General features: G+C 36.8%; 1 protein-coding gene across 4 annotated transcripts in view; it reads right to left on the bottom strand.

The window, feature by feature from the left end:
• KIF2A (kinesin family member 2A) overlaps positions 1–13,553 on the bottom strand; it is a 53,838-nt gene continuing 40,285 nt past the window's right edge. For 2 of the 4 annotated variants that reach the window (XM_059834180.1, XM_059834183.1), the window contains 7 exons: positions 12,598–12,708; positions 9,081–9,148; positions 7,244–7,357; positions 5,957–6,107; positions 4,509–4,610; positions 2,433–2,568; positions 1–907 (listed from right to left, as the gene is read on the bottom strand). In XM_059834180.1, coding sequence (XP_059690163.1) covers positions 822–907; positions 2,433–2,568; positions 4,509–4,610; positions 5,957–6,107; positions 7,244–7,357; positions 9,081–9,148; positions 12,598–12,708 — 768 coding nt within the window. In that variant the 3' untranslated portion in view covers positions 1–821. The remainder of the gene's footprint in view (positions 908–2,432; positions 2,569–4,508; positions 4,611–5,956; positions 6,108–7,243; positions 7,358–9,080; positions 9,149–12,597; positions 12,709–13,553) is intronic. The other 2 variants (XM_059834182.1, XM_059834184.1) reach the window with 1 other exon arrangement.

Here is a 13,553-nt window from a genome sequence, read left to right as displayed (position 1 = left end):
TTTTTTTGTTCTGTTTTTTTTTTTAATTACAGAGAAAATGTTAGATTTATATAACCATTCTTTATGGCATTCAAATAAATCTAGATTCCAGATTTTTACAAGGAGTATGGAATGTCCAGCTGTTTGTCCACTCTAACAGCTCTTGCAGTTCCTATTCAAATGATATGGCACATCCTGTGAAATGAAACTAGCCACCAAAAAAAAGTCTCAAAACACATTAAAAATGTACACACACTAAAAGTAATTTATATTGACAAATAAGGAATGTTGTTTATTAAGGCTGTGCTTCAGAAAGAGGATGTTTAGGGTTTAGTAGCCTTCATCAAGGCACAGAATGGGAAGAGGTAAGCACAGCTGTCTGTAGAAGAGAAGTTATGTACAACTACTAGCAAGGTGTGCATGCACGCAAACACAATTTAAAACTGCACAGCTGGTCTTTGTAACAAAACTGAATGTAGTCAAAAGGAAATACTGTGACTTGTTAATGGCCACAGTTTTACTTCATCATTAAAAACATGGCAAATATTCCCAAACAAAATTCACAATTTGAATAAATGAAATATTTTAAACAAAGTGCTTCACAGATCTGAACCCTGCATGGTTGTGCTGTCTGGTCTAGAAGCATTTTGTAGACATCATAGGAGCATTTCACAAAGAGTTGAAAATGTCATTCAGGTGAATAAGAAACAGGACATTTCCACAGACATTTCTAACGTTTTTACACTTTCAAGTAGTTGAGTTCTTACGGCCACTGGGTTTTGTAACAAATGTGTGCTACAGCAGTACGGGTTCGTGGATTCCTTTAGCAGCAAAGGCCCATTTCAAAGGGCACGTGGTCTTTTCGGGTTGATCTGTTTACTGGCCTGTTCCTCCTCTTGTAGAGCTGCCCGGAAAGATTTCACTTTATCTTTAATGAAAAAGAGAGAATGAGTACTGATGTGTCTGTGCTCAACACAGATCTTGAAACTAAGCCCTGATGCTCCACATCCCAGACCCAATGCACAACAAAGAACATTCCTCCACAAAAATAGCTGACGCTGCAAACTGCAAGAGGATTGAGATAAGCTTAAATTCAATACTCACCATACAAACAAGCTGCTAAGCAACTTAGTCCCTTCTTAGATGCTACCCCTGTCTCTAGGCAGGATAGGTTTGGAAACTGCACAATTGCATTCCCAGCATGTAACCTGTTCACACCTAAATTCTGCTTCTAACTTACAGAATATAGGTATGCACCACATACATCCTTTTCCTTCCCGGCACCTTCCAAACCATCCTTGGAGGCATACAAAATTCTATTTAGTGTACAATCAATCACTTCCGTACATTCTAAAACCCGGCACAGTAAGTTCTACTCCCCCCTGTTTTTCTATGAATGTGAAAAGCATTTGTGATTAAATTTTGGGAGTTTTTCCACCATAAATAGATAAATGTTTCATCGTAACTATAACAAGAATGGGAGAAACCTGAGAAAGGAAGTGTGACATCCTTTCATAATTCTATTCCTATCCCACTCCGTTCCCCAGTAACATGCCCAAGAACAGGAAGAAGGAAACCAAAATGACAGCATAAAGATGTCAGTCCCAGAGTGACAGGAATGAAAGCTGAAATATTCAGTGACCACTATGTGCCATGAGCAGAACACAGAAGATACTGGGAGAAAGAATTTTTGGCTTAACATTTCTTCAGTCCTGTAAAGCTATACAGATATCATGCCTGTAAAGATGCAAGGATCTCTTAGATAGCCTTTACCTCCAGTACCTTGTTTCAAAAAGCAGTATCTAATGAGTTTTCAAAGAACAGGGAGTCACCTAAACTGTGTTTTTTCATTGCTGGTGTCTCAAATTGTCATCTTCTGAAGAGGAAGCCATCATCCATAAAAAACAAAGGAATGTACCTCCAATTCTTTCCTAAAGTATACTGGTGCCAATGCATGCTTACAAGGCAAGCAAGCCACATCTGATTTGCTTGATGTATTCTTCTAACTTACAGCAGATACTCGGACTGAGTAAAAAGTAAGATTTTATGTTATAAAGAGTTTTCTAACACAGATCAGAACGGGGACTTCCTACTATGTTTTCCTCATTGCATTACCTTCTTTTCTCGTAGAGTTTGTTTGGATTTTCTTTTTCCTTCCTTTATTGCTTTGGAAGAAAGGAAAAGGAAAGTTGCAGGATTGAGTTTATACTTCCTGGAGGTATAGCAGAGGTTTTTCCTTTAAACTAGGATGAACTGAGCACAGGTGTGAACTTGTTCTTAGGCAGAAGAATAAATGTTCCTTCCACAGGACATTGCAGGGCAGCATCAGGGGAAAAGAGACCCTAAACCATAACCACACTCTTTTTTTTCTCCTCAGTATTACTTGCAAGTCTCCATGGCATATGAAAACACACTGCTAATAATGCACACGAAAGTGATTAAAAGCTATCTACCTCTAAGTTCGGTTAGAATATCAATTTTTTGCTCTAGAATTGCTTCAAGTTGGGTAGCGTAAGAATCCACGTCATAGTCTACTTCTTCTGTCATCTCAAGAAGAGCTTTTTCATCTTCCAGCCATCTAATAGATTCCTAGATAAAAGGTAAAAAAACAACTAAATACATTAGCAAAGTTTCAAGGCCAAGATAATTCTGTCCATAATCAAAACCAATTTAGAGAGAAGCTGTATAAAAGAAGAGCTATTTTAAGCTCACTATTGCATGAGCTAACTCCCCAGACAGATAAGAGTACAATAAAGGTTGGTTAAAGCAGCTCTTAGGCATCTTTGCACTCCGAATACTACAAAAAAAGAGGAAGAAAAAAAAAAGTCTTGCAGCAAAGAAAAACACAACCAGAAGCTTAAAGCTTACACAACCATGCAAAGCTATGGTCAGGAGAACTGATTCCATTGGAAATGTTTTGATTTAAAAAAGGAAAGCAGCTGACAGTTCTAGGCATGCTGGGCCTAAAATACTAAAATTAAGTCTTTCCCTCAGTGCTCAGTAGCCCAAGTAATATTGAAAGCATAGTCCAAACCCCATGTATGTTTTTTGGCTTGCAGGACAGATGGAGCTCACATTGGGATAGGATTCATCTCATCTAATGTAAACTCATACATCCAAGACACAAAGGAAGACCAACACCTCTAGAGCAGAATTAATTTCATTGATCTATTTTAGACATTTTTGTTAGGAAAAGATGTTTTGTATCAGCAGCTTCCAGAAGAAAGCTGACAGAAGACAACTTCTGCCTGGTACAGCTGGTAGATTTTGTATTGGTGCAGCCCGCCTCCACACACGGCATAAACTAACAAGCCATGCTGCGAATGAAGGGAGCCGAGGCTCGGACACATTTCCTTCCAGTTAGTGCTGGGAGGAGAAGTAATCTCCAGCAGAAGGCCAGATGGACACACTGTGGCAGTAACATCTTAAACTAATGCAGCTTGTCTCTCCAGAAGTCTCAAGCATTAGGACGCAGCTACGGCATATGGCATATGACTTTCACACTTCTGCATGTTTTACTTCAGGGCTAATGTTTCATAATAACTAAATCTCTACATCTGTTGTAAAATGTGTTATTTAGCATCCTACTGTATTATGAACACACACCAATGTTCCATTAAGTTAGATACCTAAATTGAGGAGATGTGCGTATTCCCTACAGGTTTAATGCTCTGCTGTTCTCTTGCAGCAGACATGCCAAACGGACACCCCACCTAAAGACTCTAAGGTTATGAACAGAAGCAACTTAAATTTCCTTCTGAAAACTAGTAACTCATGCTTATTACTACAATTTATTTTGTGAATGTAAAAGGCTCCGTGGTGCTGACCAGCATTACACTGCACGGGCCGTATTCCTTCCAAAGACCCTGACTAACAGCAAGTGAAAACCTTTATGTATCTGTAAAAAGGAAGCAAACGGGCAGTTAGAAATATATATGTCTCTTCTGGATCTCAGCATCTCAGAGAAAGATGTCACAAAAGGATACTCAGATGAGATACTTGGAGGGAGTACTGCAGTATCTTAGAGGGAGATGACCAAACAGAAATGGTAGTGATAGAGCCATTACTATTAATTGCTAGCTCTGGCATAGGTTAGACAGTGACATTCAAAATTTCAAGACTAATCTGAATAAACTCCCTGCAACTAGGAAAAAAGCACAGTCACTAATACTGGAAAAGGACCAAAAATATAGTGAATAGTAAAAATAGTAAAAAGAAAACAGTAACTTTTCTCACTGTGAACACAGTCTGTTTAGGAATGTTTATTGAGAAGAAAAGGAAAATTTTACTAAATTTCTGGGATGGTATAGAAATATGCTTCTCTTTCATCATGGAGACAAAGATCAGTGGTTACGGGATCTGCTCCTATTTGTTTGCTACGATGGGCTTAGCATAATAAAACAATTTAGAAATCTCTGACAGTAACAGAATGACCAGATTATATCCTACATCTTCAAAAGTATGCACTTTCATTGAGAAAACCTGAATTCCTAGATTAAGATAAAACAAAGTAGAGCTGCATCTTTTACCTGGAAGACAGCCCTGTGGTCTTCTACTACTTGCTCTTCCATTTCTACCATTTGTGACACAGCTTCATGGAAAGTAAACAACTGCGGAGAAACTTCCTCTTCCTAAAAACAATAGTTAAGCTTGTTAGTTTGGAAAGAACTGTGGCTACAGGAAATATATTGAATGTGATCCATCTCATCACAGAACATGAAAAGAAATACACAGAAGGCAAAACCTGTCAAAAATAGAATTTAATACTCCTAACAAGAAAATCTCCAGAAATGAGCGGAGAGGGCAATAAATCCAAAACGTTCACAGAGCTAAATTTAATTCATATTCACCAAAAATTTCCAGTCACTAATCCTAGTGAATATCGGAAAACAGGATATTCCACTTTAAAAAAACCAAGTTAAAACAGTGGGAAGAGGAAGTCACAAAGGAAGAATGCTAATTTCTAATAGGCTTTAATGCCTACAGAAAACTGATTTTCTGTCAGGGCTTTTTGTTGAGCATATTGCAATAGACAGACAATTTTCAAAAAAAGAGAACAGCAATTACATCCAATACATTTCAGAAAATAAAATTAATCCTTTGGAAAAAAAGTGGAATAAAGGTAAAGTGAGAAATCTAAAATGTACATAGTGAGCAATACATTAGAAGAATGCACAACATGGATTTACAAACTGGGGCAAACAGGACTTCTTTAGAAATGAATAGTTAACAATCAAAAGCGAAAGCGCTAGGTAGGCCGTAATTAATGTTTCAGCAAGACAGTATAGTTTCTTGTACAATGCCTTTGAAACCTTATTATTTAAAACATATTGTAAAGGTTAATTTAATTCCACATGAGCAATGAAGAAGTATGATATGAAAGGATATCTGGCTGGAAGGACTGTCCAGTGGGAAGCTCTATGAATCACTAGCATGTTCTCATAAAATAAGACTCCTGGAAGACAAGCCAGTTACTAAAATGAGAAATAATGCAGACACCATGTGGAGGTGTCTGAGAAGGCAGAGAGTCTTGCGAAAAGTTAAGTTAGGATAGTAAGGATTTTTCTTTTCTATCTTTTACTAGCATTTTCACAAACTGAATTTTAATCCCTGTTGAACATTTAAGGAACCAGGACTAGAGCTGATAATCAGCAATAAGGGGAAAAAGCCCTTTCGAAGATGCCTCTCAGCTCCCCACTCCTGCAGCCCAGGGAAACATGCTGGGAACATGATGTGGCTCTCTCCCAAAGAGTGCGCTGGGGTTTCACCCCAGAAAAATCAGGATGTTGGGAAGAGGAATGATGGATAGCCACATTTCTACATGCAGAGAAAGGCAAACTCACTTGAAATGGGTGTTGCATGCAGGGAAAATAATGCTTAATGATCTTGCTAACAGGCTATAAATACACATTACTCTGGATTTGTTCTGCCACTGTATTTATCATCATCTCTTTCCATGTAATGATGAACCACTCACGTTTTGTTCACAAAGCAGTTTAAGATCATCTCTCTGAGGAGAGCTCCCCACACCCCACTGTGTCTCCAAGTCATCAATCTGATTAGGAGCATGGTGTATAATGGGACGGATATCTCCTGCGGCACTAGGATCGACCGTCAGCTCCTTCACCCTACGAGCAGAAAATGTTTCATTTGTAAATTAGTAACTTCCTGTGCAAAAGAGTGCCAACGAAAAATAAAGCTCTATGGGTTTATGTGCAATTAATTCATTTAATAAGGATGATGTCAGCTTCACAAATTTAATGTACTTTCAGTAACAAAAAGATGTTAGTCCAACTCCTAAAAAGCCTGGACCATTGAATCACAACTACTTGCAGGTGGATTACAGTCTATCTTCTAGCAAGAGGCATTTTCTGATTTAAATCTTACTACTTATTAACAGTTAAGAGGGCAAAAATCTCCAAGCCCTCAATATTAAATCCTTAACAATGAATAATATTTGAAAGAAAAGTTTATTTAGCATCCTAAACCTGATCATCTTTCTTTTCCCTTGCACACAATTGTGCTTTAAAAAACTTAGTCAGTCAGTACACCACTAGCTGTTATAAGCAAATCCACCAAGAATTTTGAAGAAAATAATAATTTGCAACCAAGTATCTCAGAGAATTAATAGATTCTTTAATTAAAATAATTTTGAAGGTTAAAATATGTTATTAAAATGTTAGGCTCCTGCAGCATGGAAATAGTTTAAAAGATTGATAATGATTCTGTAAAAAAAAAAAAAAAAGCCCATTTAAAAGCAAATTTATGAAACAGACACATCAAAGTCTGCAAGTATAGCAAGTTTTAGAACATATTCTTCATATTTTTTACGGGGAAAAATGTTTTTTCAGGTAGCGCTTATTTACTGCAATGGAAACCGGTTTTCATTCATCTTCAGAGTGATGAAAAGTTTTAAAAACCTGTATATATGAAAATGGTTTTCATTTTTGATTAGAGATATTCAAATTACCCTAAACACAGACTTGTCTTTGTACACTAAACGTACAAAGGTGACATCACCTTTTTTTTAAAAATGTATGAAGGAAACTAGCAAGCCTAGATACAGACTGTGGATGTTTAAGGAGGGTGAACAAAATACTGGGAAGATGATTGCAGATCATGCAGAACCATCACCTGCCAAACAAAATAAAACCAAAGTATGTGTGACTCAAGGCAAGGGAACTAATGAAAGGTTCGTCTGTAAAATTACATAGCCAAAAAGAAAACTTAAAAATAAAGATTCCATGTATAGAATGAAGTAGACCTGGTGACTGAAGGAGAAAAGTCGTCATACTCATAGGAAGGAGAGAGATCAGAGCGACTGCCACTACCCTGTGAGAAGGGAATGTCCGAAGGACTAATTCCAAATTCCTTTACTCTGCAGCAGCAAAATACAGCAGCAAATTAAAAGAAAATGTTCTCATAAACACAGTTAAAATGACAACTCTTTGTTTAGCATATTTCTTTAATAGTTTAATTATAGAACTGTTTTTCTGTTAAAACACAAGTGTGCCAACATATCTAAACCTCCTGCAAGCAAAGTTACAGATCACTAACAAAACTGAACAAAACCAGTGCTGCTAATTTGCAGGGGACTATAATAGCAGTTTTTTCAAAAGAGTAATTCTAGATTTCAGTTTGTGAAGTTAATAAAATTTGTTCTACATTCAAATGGCTCCTTTTAAAATATCAAACCACTAGAGCTACAAAACTTTAAATTCTACTCTGCCCCCTGTCTTACACTGCACACACAGTGTCCAGTACCTGAAAACTAATGGTACTATGAAAATGATATATTGCTAGAAAAAACTAAAATATTACACAAAACACATGAAGCAACTTTACAGCGACAGGCATTTACTCCATAACAACATACAAATTTGGCATTAAGGGGAAGAAACAGTTTCAGTGCAACTATTTAGTATACTAGAAATAGGTGTTTAATTAGTTTTGCAGTGTCTTTTTCTGGAGTCATTTCAGCAACGCATATTCTATAAGGGGTAAAAGATCCAGTGAGTCTTGATGAATGTGCAAGGTCCTTCATTATGTTACTGTAAGCAGGGGAGTGGATGCCTCATTCTCACCAGAAGAAAATCACACAGACTGGTCCAAGCCAGGCAGATTTGCTACTAGCTCCCTTGATCCAGACACAGAGACATTTGGGTATCGAAAGGAGCGGGCAGTAAGCTTTCTTACCAGCCCTTTGTGCCCAATTAGCGACTGGTCAGGGTGCCCAACCAAGCAGCAGCAGACGTGGTCCTGTCCTATCTTTCACTGGGGCAAGCAGGCCACTAGATGGTAGCCTCTTCTGGCCAAGCCAGGGTTTCTGATGGCCCAGAGGTGTTTGCCTCCTTTGTTCTTTGCAGCAAAGCATGGAGGGGTCTCTGGGTCGCAGGTCTGACTGCAGGGACACACAGGACCTGATCACTCCATTTCCACAGACATTAAATGAAGGAGAACTGCAGCAGGGGAAGGGTCCTTTCACACTCACTGAAGAGAGACAAACACTTTCAGAGAGCAGTACAGGTCTCAGAGGTGCTGCATCAGCCTCTGGAGGTGTTAATTTCTCTACACTGATTATAAAGCCACTGTTGGATTAACTGACTCTTTTCTTAGGGGTCTCAGATATTTGCCTGAAGTTGGGAAGTATAAAATTTCATATACATGTATCAAACAGACTAGCAACTGCATGTAATTCCACCAAGGGGATGAAAAAGAAAAAATCAAATTGCAGAAAGGTATTTCAGCTAACACCCCAGAGAATCATCATGAATACCAACTACCCCTAATGCAAGAGATGGTGCCTCCAGAGCAGGGGCAAAACTAATAGTGGCATCTCCCACATTCTTTACAATCCACATTATCCATCGCTGGATAATGGCTTAAATACAGTTTCTATTGATTCTATTGTAATGGTTGTAAAGTGACAATTTAAATTAAATGTGAGCCTGGATCAATAATTTAGTTTTAATCTTATTACGAAATGCAAGTACAATAAAATTATTCAAGTAGTTAAAATAATTATATATCTCAGAACAACACTATTCCAAATGTCAGTGATCAACAGCCGGTATAGCTATAAGCAAAAATATTTTCCATACCTATTTGCGTATCTCAATGTATTTAGAGTGTTTTCACATGATGCCATCCCTGGAGAAATTGTAGCAATCTGGAGAAAAGATGCCACACGTTAATAAATCACTTCGTATGATGAAAGGGTAGATGAATTCAAATTAACTTTATTTTTTTTAATCCCCAGTTTCGTTTGAGATCTTCTACAAAATCTGTCTACTATGTACAGCTGTCCTTATTCAATGTCATCTCAAGGAGACAGATGTCAAGTCAAAGCTTCATTTTAGTTTTTTTAACCATACCTGGAACATTGACTGAATTTCTATGAATTCTTAATTTCCCCCATCTCATGTCTTGGTAACATAATATGTAAATGAAAAACTGTAACTGAAAAAATAAAGATTCCTCAAAAAGAGAAATATGCAACTAGGTAGAAAGTAAGTCTACTATAACCTGCAAACAAAAACTTTAAATGGTTTTTGAAACTATTTAAGGACACGAACTTCAGTAAAACTGCAATGACTCAGAAAATTCAAAACAACCTATTTATGTTGCCTGTCTATCTCCAGATTTCTTTAGAATGAAGCAGATCCTACTCATAACTGCCCACATTATGAAGTTATTTTCAAAATATTCTTCTGAAATTTGAAAATAGTAAGTTTCCAAATTATAGTTTAACCTTATATACAGAAGAGAATGTTCCATCCCTAAAGATGTAACTTTTAGAATTGCAACAGGAAGTCCATAAACAATAAAAGGAAAAGTCAAATAAAAATGAAGTGTAGAAATTACCAAATAAATTTGACTCAAGTATCCCACTTACAGGTTAGTTTGTCAGAAAGCAAGTGGAAAAGGCCCAGCAGGTATTTTTTACCAGGACATTTGAAGAATCTCTTCAGTTAAGCTAAAATTACAAGTTTTAACTACATTGTTTTATATGCATTCCATATTGAAAAGCACCACATATTTGCAAAATTATTTACTTTCTAACAGCACATTAGAACACTGGAACAAATCTTTGTCTTGTTGAGGAATCCCTTTACAACAAATGCCTCTTCACTGACAACCAAAACCAGCATCTTAAAAGAGGTCTTACACGTTCAATAAATAATATTTTCCAATTGAATAATATTTCTGTGTTGCAAACTCATTAATTTATCTTGCCTGTAACGAGCTAAAATATTTTGGAGGAAATACTATCATGATCTACATCTTACCTTGTGACAGCTATAACAGTTCTAACTAAAAAGTTCTTCTGTGCTTTAATTTACTTCACATGAAGTAGACACTTCTCAAGAACATAGCAATGATCTATGCAGACAACTGTAGGAATGTGAAAGGAAACTACTCATTACTAAACTATTTTTGCAATCATTTGTGGAAGTTTGAAGCACCACAGTTAATTATATGGCTCTGCTGCAAACTAGCAGTCAGCACACCCGCAGGGTAAGTACTCTTTTAATTTAGTAAATTATTGTTCAACTTTAGCTATCATAAATCATAATGAATTGCCCTTTTCTTTCCCTGTAAATTTCATCAGTAAAATTTTGCTAGTGTATGATATAAAGCCTACACATGAACATGCTTAGAATCCAGGCACACTCTGCCAAGGAGCCAACTGTAAACACCCCCCTGGAAGGCTGAATAAATTGTCTTGATAAAAGAGGCAAAAGAACACCCAGAAGAGGGGTGAAACTGCTGATCATTATCCACTATTCCCACCACTGGGCCACTGGAGTGCAAATCTTCTCTCCTCTTCCCAGGGAATTGGAGAGGACTGGAGGTTATTCCAGGCTAAGGTATCTCCTACACCTCCCTCAATTCAATACGTGCTGTTCAGAAACCTGTCAGATCTCTATACAGGCAGCTTTATTCTGCTCCATCTAGTTAACGCAGCAACAAGTGCTGCAAATGCGAAAGCTCAATTCAAACAAACGTAAAGATGCACTGTAGGTTTCTTTTCCTTCCCTGCTTCCTTTTCAACTATAATTCAGAGTAAGCCACAACCGCCCAAGTGTTCTTCTTCCCACATCAGTATGTTAAGAAAAAATTTTGCTGATGAAATTGGTGATAAAAATTGCAGGTAAACAAACACTAAAAACAGAATGTCACAAGTGGTCCTAGTACTGAGAAACTACATGAAAAAGTAACAGAAGAATGAGTTTTAAAGCAGTATCTCATCATGAAAGGGTTTTCTTATTCTTAATTGTAAAGTGACTGTAGTTATGCGAAAACAAAAATAAAAAATAGTTCAAGCATATTTCCACGCACTTTCAGAGGGGACTTTTTTTCCTTTATTTAGAACTATATCAAATGTAAAATAAAGCAATGCAAGCTTTATCGAAAATTGAACACCCATAGATCATGGATTAATCCTGATGGCATTCTCACCCATTTAAATGGTAAAAAATGTTACGACAACTCTATGAGGAGAGTAATAATTAAATAAAAAAGCTTCACCAAAACAAAGACACCTTGTTAGCATTTTAAGGAGGCAAGGGTGATGGTGAGAATTGCATGAAATATTCACAAATGTTAATTATTCTATGCACAGGGAGCAATTTCCAACAGGCCAACTTTCCAAACCTTCTTCAGCAGTTTGGATATACTAGCTAGAGATGCACCATTTAGCTTTCTAATCCTGCATAGGATTTATGAAGTTATGTCTCAGTGGAAAGAAAACAATCTGTCTTTTCATCAGAAAACTGAAGGAGAAAAAAAGATTAATAAAAAAATGCTATTTTATCACCATTTTCAAATTAGAACCAATCCTAAGAGCTAAAGGGAACACTAGGCTACCCTAACATTACAGTTTTCATGTTGTGGTCTGCAGACTTCTCTGGCCTCTAGACTAATTAATTCCAAGGAGTCTGTCAAAAGTAACCAACAAAAACAAGCCTAGCAATCAGTGTCCGCTGCACAGAGTTTGCATTTCCATAAGTAGAAATGTTAAGGATCCACAAATAAAATGACTGGATATCAGTGCTTTTATCTGTCCTTTCCACCATCTGACAAAAGAATTCTGTTTTTCAGACTGATGCAAATGAACATTTATACAATACACAATTACCCATCTATTCCAACTACTTCCCCCCTCAACAGCCTAGAGCATATTCTGATGCCTTTGATACCAACTTTAAATTTGTCTTTGTCACTTAAAGATCGTAACTCACCATTGTACTTTCAATCTACACCACCTTTTCAAAATTCTGAGTCAACAAACAATACTCTCATATAATTAAGACATTATTAAAAATAAACAAACAAATAAGAAAAAAAACTTCCCAAGCTAGAAGTGTTTCTAGCTAGGTGCCTAGCTAGAAAACTGGAACAAACAACAAGAAAGGCCAATTAAAAGTGAGAAGGGAACAAGTTATCTGAAGTGTCTCTGCTGAAAGTCTCACTCCACATATAGTGTCAAGTAAGTGTATAAACATAAGTCCAACACATTTCCAGTAGCAAGTAACCAATTTTAAACATAAAAGCCTAAATTCCCAGCATCTGTTCTCTTTGTAATTGTTAGAACAGTTAACCAAACCAACTTACCATACAGGTACGGGAGTTTTCTCCTATGAATGAATCTCTTAGCACCTGAGTAAGTTTACTTGCTCTGAAGGGTGTATGAGGTTTATTTCGGCCTAAGGCTCTAATGCACTCCTGAAACAGCAAACAGGTTTATGCATTTTTCTTTAATATGGGTTGAATAAATATAATACAAATGTAATTCAAAATTAGAAAATACATCCCTTAGTTATGTCGCTGTCTCCTAAAATATTAAAATTTACCATTAAAGCTTGGATTCAAGAAGTGTTAGGCTTTTACCTCTCATTAAGTTCAGTAGAGAGGTAGGAAGATAAAAAGGACTTAGGAGCCTAAAAATTTTCTGAATCTCATCCAAAATGTTTACATCTATTGTATCCAACAACAACAACAAAACAAAACAAAAAAAATCAGTGTTGATGTTAAACGCCCAGACTAACAATTATTTCTGATGATCAGCTGCAAAAGCCTGAATGATCTACAACCTCTGCCAGCAGAAGCAGCGTGGACAGGGACACATGTTAACTCTATCAATTAAAAGCAGTATCTTTGATTCTGGGTCTACCACTGACTTTCCTTACAGGTCAGAAGAAAACAAACTTTCTGAAAGCTTCCACAGATCACAAACCTAGTAAGCATAGCTCTCTATTCATGTACTCAATATTGGAAGACACTTGAAAATGTAAGTCATTCCCTGTCATACAATATTCTTCATGTGAAAAAACAGGGATAAGGTCTCCTCTTTCACTCACAAGGGTATGGGGCTAAAGTAATATTTGCAATTGGTTGACGAGTTCCAGTGAGAAATACTGTACAGATGTAAATATTATTAAATAACTATAGAAGTTACAGCAGCAACTAAGTACAACAGTGCAAAGCAAGATTGCACTAATCTAAACATCACTTCTGCCCACTCAGAGCTCTAACAACAGCTAATAAATTACTTCTAACACAAAGAAAGT

This window comes from Gavia stellata, chromosome Z (genome assembly GCF_030936135.1).
Source record: "Gavia stellata isolate bGavSte3 chromosome Z, bGavSte3.hap2, whole genome shotgun sequence".
Classification (NCBI taxonomy): domain Eukaryota; kingdom Metazoa; phylum Chordata; class Aves; order Gaviiformes; family Gaviidae; genus Gavia; species Gavia stellata.
The sequence above is the reverse complement of the archived record's forward strand: the minus strand, read 5'-3'. Positions and strand labels throughout refer to the sequence as shown.